The sequence below is a fragment of the Hakea prostrata genome, chromosome 2 (assembly GCF_041222555.1).
Source record: "Hakea prostrata isolate BN-2017 chromosome 2, UWA_Hpros_2, whole genome shotgun sequence".
Lineage (NCBI taxonomy): Eukaryota > Viridiplantae > Streptophyta > Magnoliopsida > Proteales > Proteaceae > Hakea > Hakea prostrata.
The window spans coordinates 6,027,729-6,043,680 of NC_142601.1; the positions used below are offsets into that span (position 1 = coordinate 6,027,729).

Here is a 15,952-nt window from a genome sequence, read left to right on the forward strand (position 1 = left end):
ACGAAAATATATTTAAGGTTAATTTCTTTTTCATAGTTAATTAATGGTAGTATTATAATTTGATAAAATGGTAAAAAAAAAAAGTAAAGAAATAACTCTAGGGTTATTTTTAGGATTTTAAAGAAAATATAAATACCATATCATTAGTAAATTAACTGAACATAATGGTAGGAGAGAATTAGTAATTGTAGACACAATTAAAGGTTCGATTAGTAATTATAAAGAGTACAAGGGAATAAAGTTGTAATAGAATCAAAGTTCAGGGGCAACAATTATTATCCCTAAATAATTTTATAAAAGTAATTTTTTTTTTTAATTACACTCAACTAACAACTGCTAACTGAGTGGATTTTTATGTTCTATTAACATAAAATATTTTATCAAAACATCTATTAATATAAAAATTGTATTAAATAATTTATCAAGTAAATATTTTTATTTATTTAACCAGTTAATTTTTTTTTATTTAACCCAAAGTTTTCCCGTTAAACATTAAATTCTACCCAAAAAAAAAAAATTCTAACATTTTTAGTTAAGTTTTAAATCTTAGCATTAAATATAGCCGTTATAACTTATAGACGAAAACTAATTATGGACGAAAACTCGTTATTATTATTATGATTATTATTTTCTTAGGTAAATGATACATTTTAACTTATAATTTATAAACAAAAGCTTCTCTTTGAACTTCAAAATTTTAATTAAATGTGAAAGAGAACTGACGACCGACTTTCCTGCACGTCTTGCTCTCCGAGAATATAGCTTTCATCTCCAGCTTAAATTTTGCGGAAAGTTTGACTTGATGTTCTGGTTTTGCACTTCTCCCAGGACCCAGCATAACATCATCCTTTGCTCGTCTTCAATGTAGTAAGAGATCAGGATCTCCACTAGCAATGCTGTGATATCTGCAGGGGTCACTTTATTTTGGTCTTCCTTCACCTGGGCATTCTGCTCCAACTAGTGTTCCCTATTTCCATAGAACTTGTATTTTCCGGAATTACCTGCAATTGAAATGAGCAGAAAGAGGGTTGATTCCTGTTGGGTGCCCTCTATCTTCATCCTTGTTGTCATTCTTTCTAGTTGTTCGCCGTTCGTTCTGTGCCAAGACAATGGAGATTACTCTGGAACGGATGATCCTGCGGTCCTTCCACTCCTCACGAACCTACTCTACAATCAGATGTCCAATCTCACAGTTGTATTTGGCGCGGAGATCAGCAAACAACTGGGCTTCTGCATTAGGAATCCGTGCGTTACTCGAATCACCTACCCTCTTTAATTAAGGGGGAAAAAGAAAGCTCAGTTCATTCATCATGTTCTTTTCTACTCATTGCTAGCGTATTTTTGTTCCAGAATTTGAGTGTGTTTAACTGTTGAACAGGGAAACGGATTTGAATGGGGCGTTCAATTTCTCTTCAAATACGGAATTCTTGTCTAATTGCCTTAAGACAACAAAAGGTAGAAGCTTCTCCACTTGTAAGATTTTCGTTTTTCTTGTTTGTAGTTTAGTTCGACATATATTGATGCCCCCTGAGCTTTTGTTATTCAACAAATCAGGGAACATGCAATGTCCTTTCGTTTTCAAGTTAACAATCAGGAAAGCGAGCTCTATTGAATCTTTGGACGCTGTACAGAAAAACCCACATTTAATATCTTCTTCAGATGTCCTCCTGGATTCTATTCTTATGATAACGCATGCTAATATTTACTGTTAAAACCATATAAACCTGTTCCATCATTACTTCGGATAAGCTAAGCTGAATCCTTCAGAGTCAACAGTGATTCCTTCAATGGCTACTCACTTGGGTTTGGCCTCGGAGCTTACAAAGTCCTTTCTGCGCTGACAATGAGTAAGTAAAATGAGTATGTTCTCACTCTGTCACTACGAGAAATCCATCCCTGTTCTCACTTGTGGGGGAAGTCCTAACAATTGAATGTGTCAGCTTACCCTTTATTTTCTGTTCCTAGCAGCTAATACAGAGTATTCTTGTTCTTTCAAAACATTACTTTACATTTTCTGCCTCTGCTTCCACAGTGTCCCCTTGCCTATCTCTTCTTCTGACGAAGTTACAAAGGTGGTTTAGGCCTCTTCCTTGTCATCTTTGTTATCTAGTGGCTTCTTTGAAGAGGCTTTGTCGGCTGCAGTAACTGTGCTGCAGTTATTCTCTTCCAAGTTTCCCTTTCTGTTTTGTCTCTCAAGGGCCAATGGTTTACCTCCAAAGTTCTATTTGATCCTGTTATTCTGCACTTCTTGTTCCTCTTCTTGTTTATTTTCCTAGAGTTGGTTTTAGCCTTGCTTTTGTCTGCAGCCTTCCTTCACTCTAGCTGTTGGGGTATATGAGTGATGTTTTACTTTCAATATCCCAAATACTTCTTCTTTGTTCTCTTGCCTCTTTCCTTATTCTACCTCCCTCTTTGTTGTTCATGTTGTGTTTCCATGTGGAAGGTCATAGGTGGAAGCAATAATACACAGAAAATGCGAATAGCCCCATGTGGAGGTTCTTATGTAATTGGGAACCTTACTGTAATGCTTAGGTTTTAAGGGTATCTCCCCCAGCACCTTACAAATGGTTCTATAGATTCTTGTCAGGTGTGTGTAGAGGTCCGAGGAAAGGGAGTGTGCAAGGAGAGCAAGGGAAGGAGGTTTCCAAAGCGCGGAATGAAGGTACAATTTGGGAACCTGATATCAGAAAGAGAAGATAAGAAATTAAGGTTCTGACCTTGGTTTGCGTGAAGAAAATAGAGTTGGTTTAGTGAGGCATTGTCCATATACAATTCTGGAATAATAAGAAGACCTGTCATTTTCTTATCATAGATTCATGATCCATAAAGTGTGTAAAAAGTAGTATAATGCATTGTAATGTCATAAGTCATGTCCCAAGGTGTGAAAGGAGAGTTGTGAAGAAGAAAATTGGTGAACTTTTACACATATCAAGGGAGAGTGAGGAGTTATGGTAAAGAAGAGAAAATGTGAATGTTTCCTTAGATTGTAAGTATGCCATTTTTTGTACATGGAGTACAACATTTTGTTTTTTGGTTTAAAGAGAAAGGTGCTTGTTCATTTCATGGATTTTTGAAAAAAGGAAAAAAATGTGAAGTATGTGAACAAAAGTAGAAGAATTTCTCTTTACAATTATAAGATACTGTAAGGGTTTGCCTTGTATGAAAAATCTGATTTTGTCGAGAGAGTGGTATGTTATGATGTATGAAGTGGAGTGTTGTGTAATTAAAAAGAATAAAATAGATAAATTCAGTGTAGCAGAATGAAGATGTTGAGATGGATGACTGGCAAAAACTTGGAAGAATAAAGTAAAGAATGATCACATCAGAGCTGGTTTGGGAGTAGCTTTGATATATAATATGCTACGTAAAAGTTGTTTGAGGTGGCATAGCCATGTTCAATGGAGGCCTTTAAATGCGTATGGAGGAGTGTTTGATCCATATTGAAAGAATTAAAAGAGCTAGGAGCAGACCTGAAATCACCTTAGTAGAAATGGTGAGAAAAGACATGCATGGTTTAGGCCTTGTATCCAGTATGACTTCGGATAAAGCTGATTGGAAGGTAGGATCGATGTAGCCAGCCCCATTAAGTTGGGTTAAGGCAAAGTTGTAGTTGTACAGGGGTTAGGTGTTTGTAAGGTTTTTTTAGTGTCCTTTAAAGAATGTTATACTCAGATCAGATGGATTTCTGTTTTGTTGGTGTCAATCATGTAATGATCAGCAATAATCAGGTGTTTTGAGGTTGATGGCAGGAATATTAATTATTAGGCACAAGTTAGATCAATTGTATGGTGGTGAGGGGTTCAGGTTTCTCCATGGGATGCTTCAGTGGCAAACTGCCTCATTTTGTAGTGAGAATTGATGAAAAACTGATATTGTCACATATGAGGGGACAATCAAGACCCTCAAGAAGAAAACATAAGGTAAGATGAGTGGTTGGAGTTGAGGGATATAGCAAACAGTATAAACTAGCTGTATTTTGTAGATAACACTCTCTATGAGGTCACTGGGGTGTTAGTTATAGAAAAGGTGATGTAGGAACCCACACCCATTGTAAGAAGGCCCCCAAGGTCCGAAAGAAGGCCCAGGTTTGCTGCCCAGCAGCTTCTAGCATTGCCCAACAGCATAGAAGTTTGATCTGACAATAGGGGCAAATTTGTAATTTTTGGCAGTCTTAATCGAACCTAGGTGGGTCTAGATAAATTCAGAATTTGGTAGGAGTTAGTTCTATTTTTAGTAATTCATTTGACTCAGCCTAGGAGAAGTTAAGTGAAAGTCCTATCTTAAATAGAAGCCCTTGTAAATTTGTGTTTCAAAGATGAGTATTGGTAGGAGTTGTCTTATAAAGACCACAAACACATAGCTGAATGCTTGTAACCAAGGATCGCACTTTCAGTTTTGAGGCTGGTTTTGACCTGGCCAAAGACCGAAATTTGCAGGTTTCGACCGAAATTTTGGTTGAAACGAAACTTGGTACTTTTTGAGCAAGGTTTCGACCTTAGATTTCATGGCTTATACGGCTTCCGTTTCATTTGATTTCTTGCCTCCGACATATTGAAAGCATAATAAACACAATGAACTTAGTGGTTTGCCAAAAAAACTACTAAAAAATTATTATTCAAGTATACGAACAAATGACTGGTTCCGAGAAGTACAAACTGTACTGTATATAGGCTTAGAATCATCAACATACATGAATTGTTTAATAAAATGATTACATGTACGACAACTCTCCAAAATACAATGACCAACTCGCAACTACAATGTCCCAGATTTCAGTTCCATGTTGAGTGCCTGCCTAGAACCGATCGATCTATCCCTTGTCTATAGTAGTACTCTGAGTACTAGATGAAAGCTGGCCATGACATTTTACCGATGAAGTTATCCATGAACTGAGACATTGTGTTTCTATAGATGGAATCATCCACATAGTGTAGATATCCTATCAAGTGAACTTCTTCCCCCAAGTTTCGACAAGTTTCAAGCGTTTTTCCCCCAAGTTTTGACAAATGAGTTAATGATTTAGGGTGAAACAAAGGTTGAAATCGCAAACACCCCAGCCTTCCCTCTTCTTCCTTCCTTCCATCTCACCTTCTAGTTCCCCTCTCCAATCCATTTGGCCTTACCTTTCTTCCCCAAGACCTGAAATTCTATTACTCCCAAACCCCACCACCGAAATCCCTCCCCTTTTAGAATCACCACCCCGTCACTCCCCCTAGCACTCGGCTCCAACACAGCCCTAATCACCCCCTATAAACCCTAGAAACTGAAACCTAACTTTCCAAAACCATAGAACCTCTGGAACTTGAATCTGAAACCAAAACCAGCAAGGTTCAGATTTGTGTTTCAACAACCCTAAGCCATAAACGCTAGCCTAACCTAGTACACCCCTCTTACGAATCCTAAAAGCCCTAAACAGCCTGTAATCCCCTAGCCACAGGGTTTTGTGAACCCTGATTTGCTTGTTGGTCATTGGGGATCTTTGGTTTTTGGCCCTCATTCCAGTGAGGTTCCATTAGGGGGTTTAAATTTGTTGGAATGTAGATACAAGTCCAAGCCAATAACAAACTGGTTGTGTTGGTCTTCAGTGACTAGAAGGGGTGGAGCTTGAGGTGCACTTGGATGAATTCAAAAATATATTGACAAAATTTGTCGGCTTCTATTGTGAAGATTGAAGAGGATAAGACACCTCACCTGCTGGAGGTACGACTTCATTTAATCACATTGTAACTACACTACTGTTTGGATGCTCTCAAACTTGAGAACGTGTTGAATGATTTGAAAAATCCTGGCTTATGTCTATGTGATATAGCAGGCCTTTATTTATATCAGTGACATGGAAATGAGAAAACAAATATTCCTGATGTGGGACTATTAGAGTAAAACATCCTAATAGACAATTCTACCCTTGTGAATAATACACCTGCATTACAACACTCCTCTCGAGTTGGTGCATTTATATTTATCATGCCGAACTTGCTAATGATATTACTGAAGACTTTGGTACTTAAAACTTTTTGTAAGCGCATCAGCCCTTTGATTGTTAGAGGTAACAAAGGAGATGTAGATCAGTCCAGACTTGAACTTTTCCTTGATGAAGTGCCTGTTAATTGCCACATGTTTAGTCCTGTCATACTGTACTTGATTATGAGCTATGTTGATTGCTGATTTACTATCTGAATACAACTGCATAGGTGTTTGAGAATCTGGTCCAAGCTCTTGAAGCAGCCCCTTCTGCCATAACACTTCGCAGATACCTTGTGCCATTGCTTGAAATTCAGCTTCAGCACTGAACTTGGCAACCATTGCCTGTTTTTTATGCCTTAAAATTATCAAGTTGCCTCCTACATAAATACAATAACTAAAGGTGAAGCCTTTTATCATTAGGACACCATGACCAATTTGCATCTGTGTATGCCTCGATCTTCAAGTGTCCATAACCAAAAATCATAATTCCCTTTCATGGAGTAGCCTTTAAGTATCTTAAGATTCGGTAGACTGCATCTAGGTGTGAAGAGTAGAAATCATGTACTGCTGACTAGACTGACAGCAAATGTACTGTTTGGTTGGGTATGAGATAGGTAAATTAATTTCCCTACCAACTTTTGATAGCCAGTCTTATCTATTGGTTCTCCTTCCTTTGCCTTCAAATGTGGATTGGGCTAGATATGAGTCTCAGCTGGCTTGCACCTCAACATTCCATTTTCAGTTGACAACTCAAGAGTATATTTTCTTTGGGAGCAAGAAATACCATTGGCCAAATATGCCAATTCTAGACTAGAAAGTATTTGAGTTTCCCCATATCCTTAATCTCAAATTGGGTTCCGGTCCTCAGGTGAATCTCCCCTGCGTCCGTAACAATGTCATCCACATAAACTAGTAGTATAGTCGTATGGGAGCTATGGACTCCATGGCTTTATGAAATCTCCCAAAGAAAGCTCTTGGAGACTGCTTCAGGCCATATAAGGCTGTCTTTAACCTGCAAATTTTTTCATGAGTCTCTGTGGTAGCATATGCAAGTGGTATATCCCTATATGCCACTTTTTGAATTTCTTCGTGGAGGAAAGCATTTTTCACATCAAGTTGCTGTAGGATCCACCCTTGATTTACTGCACATGAAAGAATTGTCTAAACTGTATTCATCTTGGCAACTAGGGTAAATGTCTCCTAATAGTCTATTCCAGAGGTTTGATTTGAGTGAAACCCTTGGCTACCAATCTGCTTTGTATCCATAGAAGAAAATTCGACCGAAATTGTCGAAATTTCGGTCGAAATGTCTGCATTTTAAAAAAACGAAACGAAATTTCAATTATTTCCGAAAAGTGTCAAATTTCGAACCGAAATTTCAACCATTTCAACATTCCAACTTGTTTTTCCTTAGTTTTTGTTGATTTCTATCCTATTTTCACCTAATTTCCACAACTCCTTTGCCTTCATACACCTCTTTTGCTCCTTTTTTGCCTCCAAACATCTCCTTAGCCACAAACGCTACAAAGGAAACTCCGGCAACAATAGAATGTGAAGCATAAGCCATACCCAACAGTTCCAGACTTCCCCTTTTTTATTTTTGTTTTGTTTATGCCTTCAATGATCTTGTATTGCCTTGAAATTAATATATGTTTAGCCTAAGACGATGATCTATGATCGTGTTTTGTTAAACTATTTTTTCATTTTCTGATTTTAATAATTATTTATTTTTATTTTATGTATATATGATATATAGGCTTCAACTTAATATATGTGAGACACCATCACTTGATCTAGTCGGTCATTTTATTTTGTTGACTTGTTGTATATGTAACCATTCTACCAAACAATTCATGTATGCTGATGATTCTAATGCCTATATGCAATACAACACTTGTTGGAACCAGTCATTTGTATATTTGAATGATAAATTTTCAATGGTTTTTTTTTTTTTGGCAAAATACTAGTTCCATTGTGTTTATTATGCTTGAAATAGGTAGTATGTGAGAATCCGAATCATTTTGAGTCCATATGAGGCCCGAAATTGAAGTTCCAATTTCCAGAAAAAGTGTCTAGTTTCGACTGAAACATCGAAATTTCGGCCTTTTGCAAGGTTGAAATTCTTGTTTTGGTCGAAGTTTCTTGGTTGTATCTTTCCACAATTCCATCTACCTTGTGTTTGATGATGAATACCCAGTTACACACAACAATCCACTTTCCTGTAGGCAAAGTCACTAGTTCCCATGTCTTTTTTTTTCTCCTTTATTTTTCTTCTAGAGCTCTTATTTCCTCATCCATGCCGTCCTTCCAATTTAAGTGAGTCAATGCCTCCTGTCATGTATTAAAAACAGAATTAGAGGACAAAGAGGAAATAAAGCTTTGAAACTCTGGGGATGAGGACTAATATAAAACAAAGTTGGAGATTCGGTGTTTGGTGCTTGTGCGTGGCTGCTTCCTTAATGTAATTGGTAAGTCAAAAGTGGGATCAAAAGATGGTTCTGAAATAGACTCACTAGGAGTTGTTGCTTCGAGACTAGGAGCAAAAGCTTCTAATTGGCTTGGCACTATAAAGGATCTTCTCTTACTAATCTCGTTGATATGTCTATAGAGGTCGCTGCTCCCTCTGCACATCACTATCCTGATCCATCAGCTATTTTTGTCTGGTAGCTCAATCTTCCAAGGGACGTTCATCAACAAGCATTCTCCCACTGAAGAGGTGTTGGAGCAAAAAAGGGAATTTGTTCTTGGAACACAACATCCATGGATACAAGCATTTGACGAGAGGCAAGATGATAGCACTCATAGCCTTTTTGAGTTGCAAAATAACCTCGAAAGATGCATCGTAACCCACGTGGATCAAGCTTACCATGAAGATGATGATTCTAGGAAAAAGCTACACCTAAAAATCTTAGGAGGAATAGTAGAGGCTGATATCCCTAAGAGAACCTCAAGGGGACAGCATTGTTACAACACTTAGGATGGCATTGGGTTAATGATATAGACCTCAGTGAGAATGGCAGCACCCCAAAAATGAGGAAAGACATTCATGGTAAACATAAGGGAGCATGCAAACTCAAGATGTCTATTCTTGCGTTTGGGAACTCCATTTTGAGAAAAGTACGAGATGGGCCCTACACATCAGAATGAATAACAAAAAAAGTATATTATTGCGGTTATCTGAAATAAGGTAAATATGCCCAGTTTGCTAAGCTAAAATTCAAGGATCACAATATCATTTGAGTTACAACGCTTAACTATAATTGGAAAAAGCTTAGATAAAATGTGTAGGGGAATGTGGCCTAAACAATAATGCCACTGTAAAAGAGTGAAAAGAGCAGGAGAAGCGGAACTGTAGACCGTAGTAAATGCTGATGGAGACCTGTCCAACAAATAGAGCCCTTTTGCTAATTATCATTGCTAATCGTATGCCCTATTTCCAGGTCCTGAAACACACAGTGAGAAGGAAAAAAGGTTATTTAGAGTTCATATCTCGAATAAGACTACTAATAAACAAAAGATTAGCAGAAAATTTAGGAGCATACAAAACAGAAGATAACTTTTGGGAAGGGGAATAGATGTTGTACCCCTTTTCAGAGACAAGAGAGAGACCCATCAACAATACGAACAATTTGATTTAAGGGAAAAGAGGAATATGTATGACATAAAGAAGAAGACCCAGTCATATGATCGGTTGCCCCATAGTCAATTGTCTAGGGGGATGACTCGAGGTGACATAGTGACAATTGAAGGTATGTGGTGGAATGCATGTTTGAATGGGGAACCAAAGCAGAAGTGACACTTGTAGTGGAAGTTGGCACAGAGGAAGAAGAAACTTCAAGTTTGGTTGTCAACTGACAAGGGCGTTTGAGCTCATCCAAGGAAAGAGGTGTTGGGCACTTGGTTCTTTGAGATTAGCTTGGTGGGCAGATGCTTGATTTCCACTCTGTTTGGCATTCCTTCCTCCTCCAAAGGAATTAGCTGGACAACCATGCAACTTCTAGCACTTGCCCTTGGTGTGGCGTTCTTAACCACAATAATCACATTTTACTGGTGACTGGTGTACGAAAAGAATCACTTGTATGGCTTTGGTTGCCTCTTGTACCAGCCACCAATGCGGATCTCTCTAGTATCTACGTGTGCACCATTGCTGTTTGGCTGCTTTCTTCATTGTCAACCATAGCATAAGCTTGTTCAAGGGATGGAGAAGGCTCCTGTGAGAGGATCTAAGTCCATATTTAATCATACTCAGTATACAGTCCGACCAAGAAATCATAAACTCAAAGTTTATTTTCCCACTTCTGATAGGCAACGTCGTCAGCAGCACAAGTTGGAGTAAAGCGCCCATAGAAATCAAGGGTCGATAGTATTCACGAAGAGTGTTATAATACTTAGACAAAGTTAATTCCTTTTATTGCAGTTGATGGATCTTGCTCTGATTCTTGAAACACCTTTCATTGTTTCCCACCTTTGAATAGGTTTCCTTGGCAAATTTCCAAATCGTGGCAGCATCCTAAAGGAGGAGATAGCTCTTAGAAAGACTTTAGTTTAATAGAATTAAGAAGGATTCCCCATAACCAAGCATTCATTGCTCCGATTTGTCTTGTGCTTATTGGGAGAGGATGGCTTGACAAAAGTACCATGTAGATGGCTTGTAAGGCCATGAGCACCAAACCACCAATCGCAAGAGAAATAGATCACGACCATCAAAGATAATTTGCCCCATTAAGTTTGGTAGTGTTTATTGGAATGGGAGAAATCGCGCTTCCGTGAAATTAGAGTTTCCTCCATTTCTGATGTGCCAGAGGAGACAGAGGTTACTGAATCAGATGCCATCACACAGAATCAAACATAAAACTGATCATAGCATCAATAGGTAAAAAGAAACCGTTGGTAGGAGAAAAAGTGCTCACAACCAAAGGAGAGGACCAATAGGTGAATGAAAAAAGGTTTTTGGAGGTGAAAAAAGGAAACAAGGAGGATTGAAGGGCCTATAGGCCTTGCGGTAGGCTTACGATAGCTTTAGGACCTCGCAAGAGGTGCGATGGCCTTAAAGGCTATCGCTTGGCTGGCGGAAGGGTGTTTCGACAGCCCTAGAGGCGTTGCAAGAGGGAGCTGATGGCTCTAGGGGGCTGAGAGAGGCTAATGTTGGGTGGCGACACCCCTAGAAGTCCCATAGGAGAGAGGTGAGACTCCTAGGAGCTATCAGTAGGCTGAAGGGAGGTCGACTGTGGTCTTAGGAGGGGCACTTGTGTTTCTGGTGAGGAGAGAGAAAGAGGTGGAAGAGAAGAGAGGAGCATGGCAGTGCTGAGGTTGTTTTTCTCTTAGGGTTTCTCAAATCTGAATATCCAATTTGGGGCTCTAATACCATGAATGATCTGTGAAATCTTAACTTATGTCTGAGTGACATAACAAGCCTTTATTTATATTAGTAACATGGAAAGGAGAAAACCAATATCCCGATGCGGGACTACTACAATAAAACATATTTACAGACAATTCTACCCTTATGAATAATACTACTGGATTACAACACAACGTAAGTTTTGCTTTGCTGATGAATGAAAAATTCATCTCTTTTTCTTTTTTTGGGCAAGGGGTGTTGCCCTTGGTTGCAAGTAGTGACTCAGAATGGGGTAGTTCTAACAACAGATTGAAGGAGATAACAAGTATAAGGTTCGCTTAAAGTCTAGAAGTTTCACAATAACTTGTTATTATTGCAAGGAATATAGTCATATAAGGAAAACCAGTGGTAAGGGGTATTGCCCTTGGTTGCAAGTAGTGACTCAGGATGGGGTAGTTCTAACAACAGATTGAAGGAGATAACAAGTATAACGTTCGCTTAAAGTCTAGAAGTTTCGCAATAACTTGTTATTATTGCAAGGAATATAGTCATATAAGGAAGGAACATAAGGAGGATAAAAAAGAGGAGAACAAATATAAAACCATTGAATATTGGTGACTTGGAACCTGCAGTGATGATGGAAATATCCTTTTTAGTACTTCAGGAGGCATTAAAAGTTTTGACTACATTGCAAATTCTGGTTTAGTTCATGTATTTAGTCAAGGGATCAGTTTGCTACAATATCCTAAGAAACTTAAGACTAGTACCATTCATCCAAAAAAAAAAAAAAAAACTTAAGACTAGTACCACCAAAATGACAAAATAATGTGGAAACTATGGTTGTTGGGATTGAAACTCTATGTTTGTATGGGTTCAAATGTTTGATGTGATTATGTGGAATTTGACTAGGTCAAGCATGTGCCAGATTTAGGGAAAATTTTGATATCATTGGAACATTTGAATTAGATTTCAGATGCTCATTTATAGGTTGAGCTTGTTTTATGGTTTTTATTAGAATTTCAGCCCGTGTAATCAGCCTAGGGACTGAAAGGAAATTCACAAAGAAAAGAAGAATAGAAGAAGAATGAAGACAAAGAGAATAAGAGAAGAAAAAGGGAGAGAGCTTGCATCTGTATATTGTGGCTTTCCCCTGGTACTTTATCTATAATATAAAATCAAGTCTTAGTTTAAAAAAGTTTCCTAAACTGAGTTACAACGAAAAAGAAAATTATATATTGCATAGAATCTCCAAAGCTATTAAAAGGGACACTATCCTAGGGAGATTACTTGTCAACCAAACAATAAGAAAAATAGAAAGTAACTAAAATGAAAAATAACCAAAATAGAAAGCCGGATTTTTCAAAACTTGTGCACTAAGACTACTTCTCCAAAATAGAAGCTTGTGCAACTTGTGCGCCAAGGCTGTTGCAATTGTCAAAAGCTCGAGTATACACAAAGAAAACTCTAGCTTGGACAACAAGAATAAACTTGAAAGGCAGCACCAGTCTTAAGCCATGTAGCAATAGCAAACACCGTTAAACGCTCAAGATAACTTCACTCGGAGATAATCATCATCAACTAAAAAAATACTTTAATTCTTCATGTCAGACGAACCATCCAATAATGAAAGCAATCGGTGCTATTGAAGATGAACAAAATCCATAAGTATAGCATCTTCAAATGCATGATCCAAATAATTCTAGTAGTAAGGAGGAAACTCTGCATTAACAGATAAAATTTAGAGCCAAAAGTCATATCACAAGTAGGTAAGGTGCAACTCCAATGTCCGCACAGGTAGGCAAAATGAAGCTCCAATGTCCGCACAAGTAGGTAAGGTGCACCTCCAATGTCCATACAAGCTCTTCGTAAAAAGGCAAGTAGTAGGTAAAGTATGGATAGGTAAAAGCTACTATTGGTTACTATGGACCAAGTAGGTAAGTAAAAGGCAATATAGGTTACTGCGGACCAACTAGGTAAAGTAGTATGAGTTACTAGAGATCAAGTAAGCATATTAAAGTAGTATAGGTTACTACAGTCCAAGAAGGTAGGTAAAGTTAGTATAGGTTATTATGGACCAACTAGGTAGATAAAGGTAGTATAGGTTACTAAAAACCAAGTAGGTAGGTAAAGGTAACCAAGTAATTAGTTAGGTGTTGTTTAGAATACCATCTTAGGAGGATAACGATCTTCACCAATAATATTCTTCAATAAATCCTGAATAGTATAGAAAGAGTCTCCAATCTCCCCCTCACTTGTAGCACTACACATGGACAAATATGATGACAACCAATTGCCAACATCTCAAAGTTAGTATTGAGGAATTGTGTTATGTGGTGATACCAAGGACAAGAACTTCCAGCCATTACAGTAGAAAATTTCGAATCACCAGCATCAACCCAAATGGGGCAGTAGAAAAAGTAGTATTCATAATACTAGTAAACAGTGTAGCACTAAGGGAAGCACCAACCAATGTTAAGGTAGGGAATGCATCAGAATGAATACTAATAACCAATAGTATTTCCCAGACATCCAGAAAAAATAACGAATTAACTTAGAGAAAATTATTGAACCAGCAACACCAATATTGTAGCAGCAGTAGGACAAGGTCCTATTCATCTAATGATATAAGGCAACAAGTAATCTATGCTTCAGTAGTATATCTTGCAACATAATTAAATACAACATTAGTAGTATTTTTCAGAACATAAAACCAATTGAAGAGCGGTAGTATTTGAAGAAATCATTTGAAAAGAATTTCGTCCAGGCAATAGATGCAGTCCTGAGAGGCAAAAAAGAGTTGATTGGAAGAAAAATAGATGTTTGGGCTGGCGAAGAGCTGTATCTAGTTAACAAGTCCTCCTGTGTCCAAAAAAATTCATTAGTTTCTGGATTCTGTAGTAGTGGTAATGTAGGTATGTGGATCACTTCATGAATTGTGAAGAAGTATTTAATAAATCATTAATGCAGAAAGGGGTGGCTGTGCACCAGGTTGCAAGAAAAAAACAGAGAATATTGAGAGAGAAGAAACAGTCATTAAGCTGATTAAACATGCTCTGATACCATGTTAGAATTTCTTTTTTTTTTTTTTTTTTGGTAAAGATACCATGTTAGAATTTCAGCATGTGTAATCAACCAAGGGGCTGTAAGGAAATTCAGAAAAAAGAAGAATAATAGAAAAAGACTAAAGACAAAGAGAAGAAGAGAAGAAAAAGGGAGAGAGAGCTTGCATGTGTATATTTTGGCTCTCACCTGGTACTTTATTTATAATGTAAAATCAAGTCTTAGTTAGGAAAGTTTCCTAAACTGAGTTACAACAAAAAGGAAAGTTAAATATTGCATAGAATCTTCTAAATCTACTATAAAAGGATAGTGTACTAGGGAGATTACTTGTCAACCAAGTAATAAGAAAAGAATGTAACCAAAATAGAAAGTAACCAAATAGAAACCCTCATTTTTCAAAACTTGTGCACCAAGACTGCTTCTCCAAAATAGAAACTTGTGCACCAAGGCTGCTGCAATTCTCAACAGTTTCAATAGGAATAAAATGTTGTGGAAGGGTAAAATTTTTGTTAACACCAGAGTTTGGCAACCTAGTATGTCTTTGAGGATGTAGTCAAAGAAGATCTCTGTTGGCTTTTGTGTGGAGGGGGAGACAAGGAAGATCTTGTTTGCTCCTACATGGAGTTCTTGTTGTTCCTCATAGAAGGTGGAAGCAATAGCCCAAAATTGGATGGGAATCACTCAATGTCGAGACTTGGAGTATTTGGGCACCCTCCCCTTCACCACTAGCTTTTAAGGAAGAGTCCTACCCAGGTTCCTAAATAGTTCATCTCACCACTTAACCTCCGGTTTGCTGTTCTTTAGTGATTATTGTCATTGGATATTTTGAGCGTATGGAATTTCAAGACTTGGTGTATGACCATTATGATTTCCTTACTGTGTAATGTTACAGAAAAAAAGAATGTAAGAAGGTTAAGAGGAGAAAAAGTTTCTAACATCCAAGGAAGCCTCACCTTAGACTGTAAGACTCTCCGACCCAAATCTTATATTTATAGAAAACCTGGAGGCAATCATACTAGGAAACAAATAAAATAAGAAAAGGTTACAAGAAACACTTTTCTTCTTTCCTTTTTGCTCCTAAAGGTTCATTCTGACACTCCCTCAAGTAGGAGGATAGATGTTAAACATGCTCAACTTGTTACAAATATAATCAACTACAGTAACCCCTAAAGATTTTGTGAACAAATCAGCTAATTGTTCTCCAGTGTGGACATGTCTTGGAGAGATTAGTCCTTGTTGCAGCTTTTCATGATTAAAGTGGCAGTAAAATTCAATATGCTTTGTGTGCTCATGAAATATAGGATTTGTTGCTAGGTGAAATAGCAGCCTGATTATCACACATACAATGTCATAGATGAATCATCACCAAAGCCAAATTCTCTTAACAATTGTTTAATTCACATAAATTCATCAGTGTTATGTGCCATAGTCCATACTCTGATTCTGCGCTTGACGTGTTCCTTTAAGGTTTAAAGGAATACATCAATCACACAAGACCCCACATGCACATCTCCACTTCATCCACCCTATTTTAATTCTTTGGGAAACATCATCCTCTATATCACCTATTTCATTTATGATTGAGCA

General features: G+C 37.6%; 1 protein-coding gene across 4 annotated transcripts in view; it reads left to right on the top strand.

Annotated features, from left to right (window-relative positions):
• The first annotated feature begins 718 nt into the window (after positions 1 to 718).
• The window catches only part of LOC149023477 (ABC transporter G family member 28-like), a 109,529-nt gene continuing 94,295 nt past the window's right edge, over positions 719 to 15,952 (top strand). For all 4 annotated transcript variants that reach the window (XM_089144008.1, XM_089144007.1, XM_089144009.1 and 1 more), the window contains exons 1-2: positions 719 to 1,245; positions 1,379 to 1,455. In XM_089144008.1, coding sequence (XP_089000134.1) covers positions 1,013 to 1,245; positions 1,379 to 1,455 — 310 coding nt within the window. In that variant the 5' untranslated portion in view covers positions 719 to 1,012. The remainder of the gene's footprint in view (positions 1,246 to 1,378; positions 1,456 to 15,952) is intronic.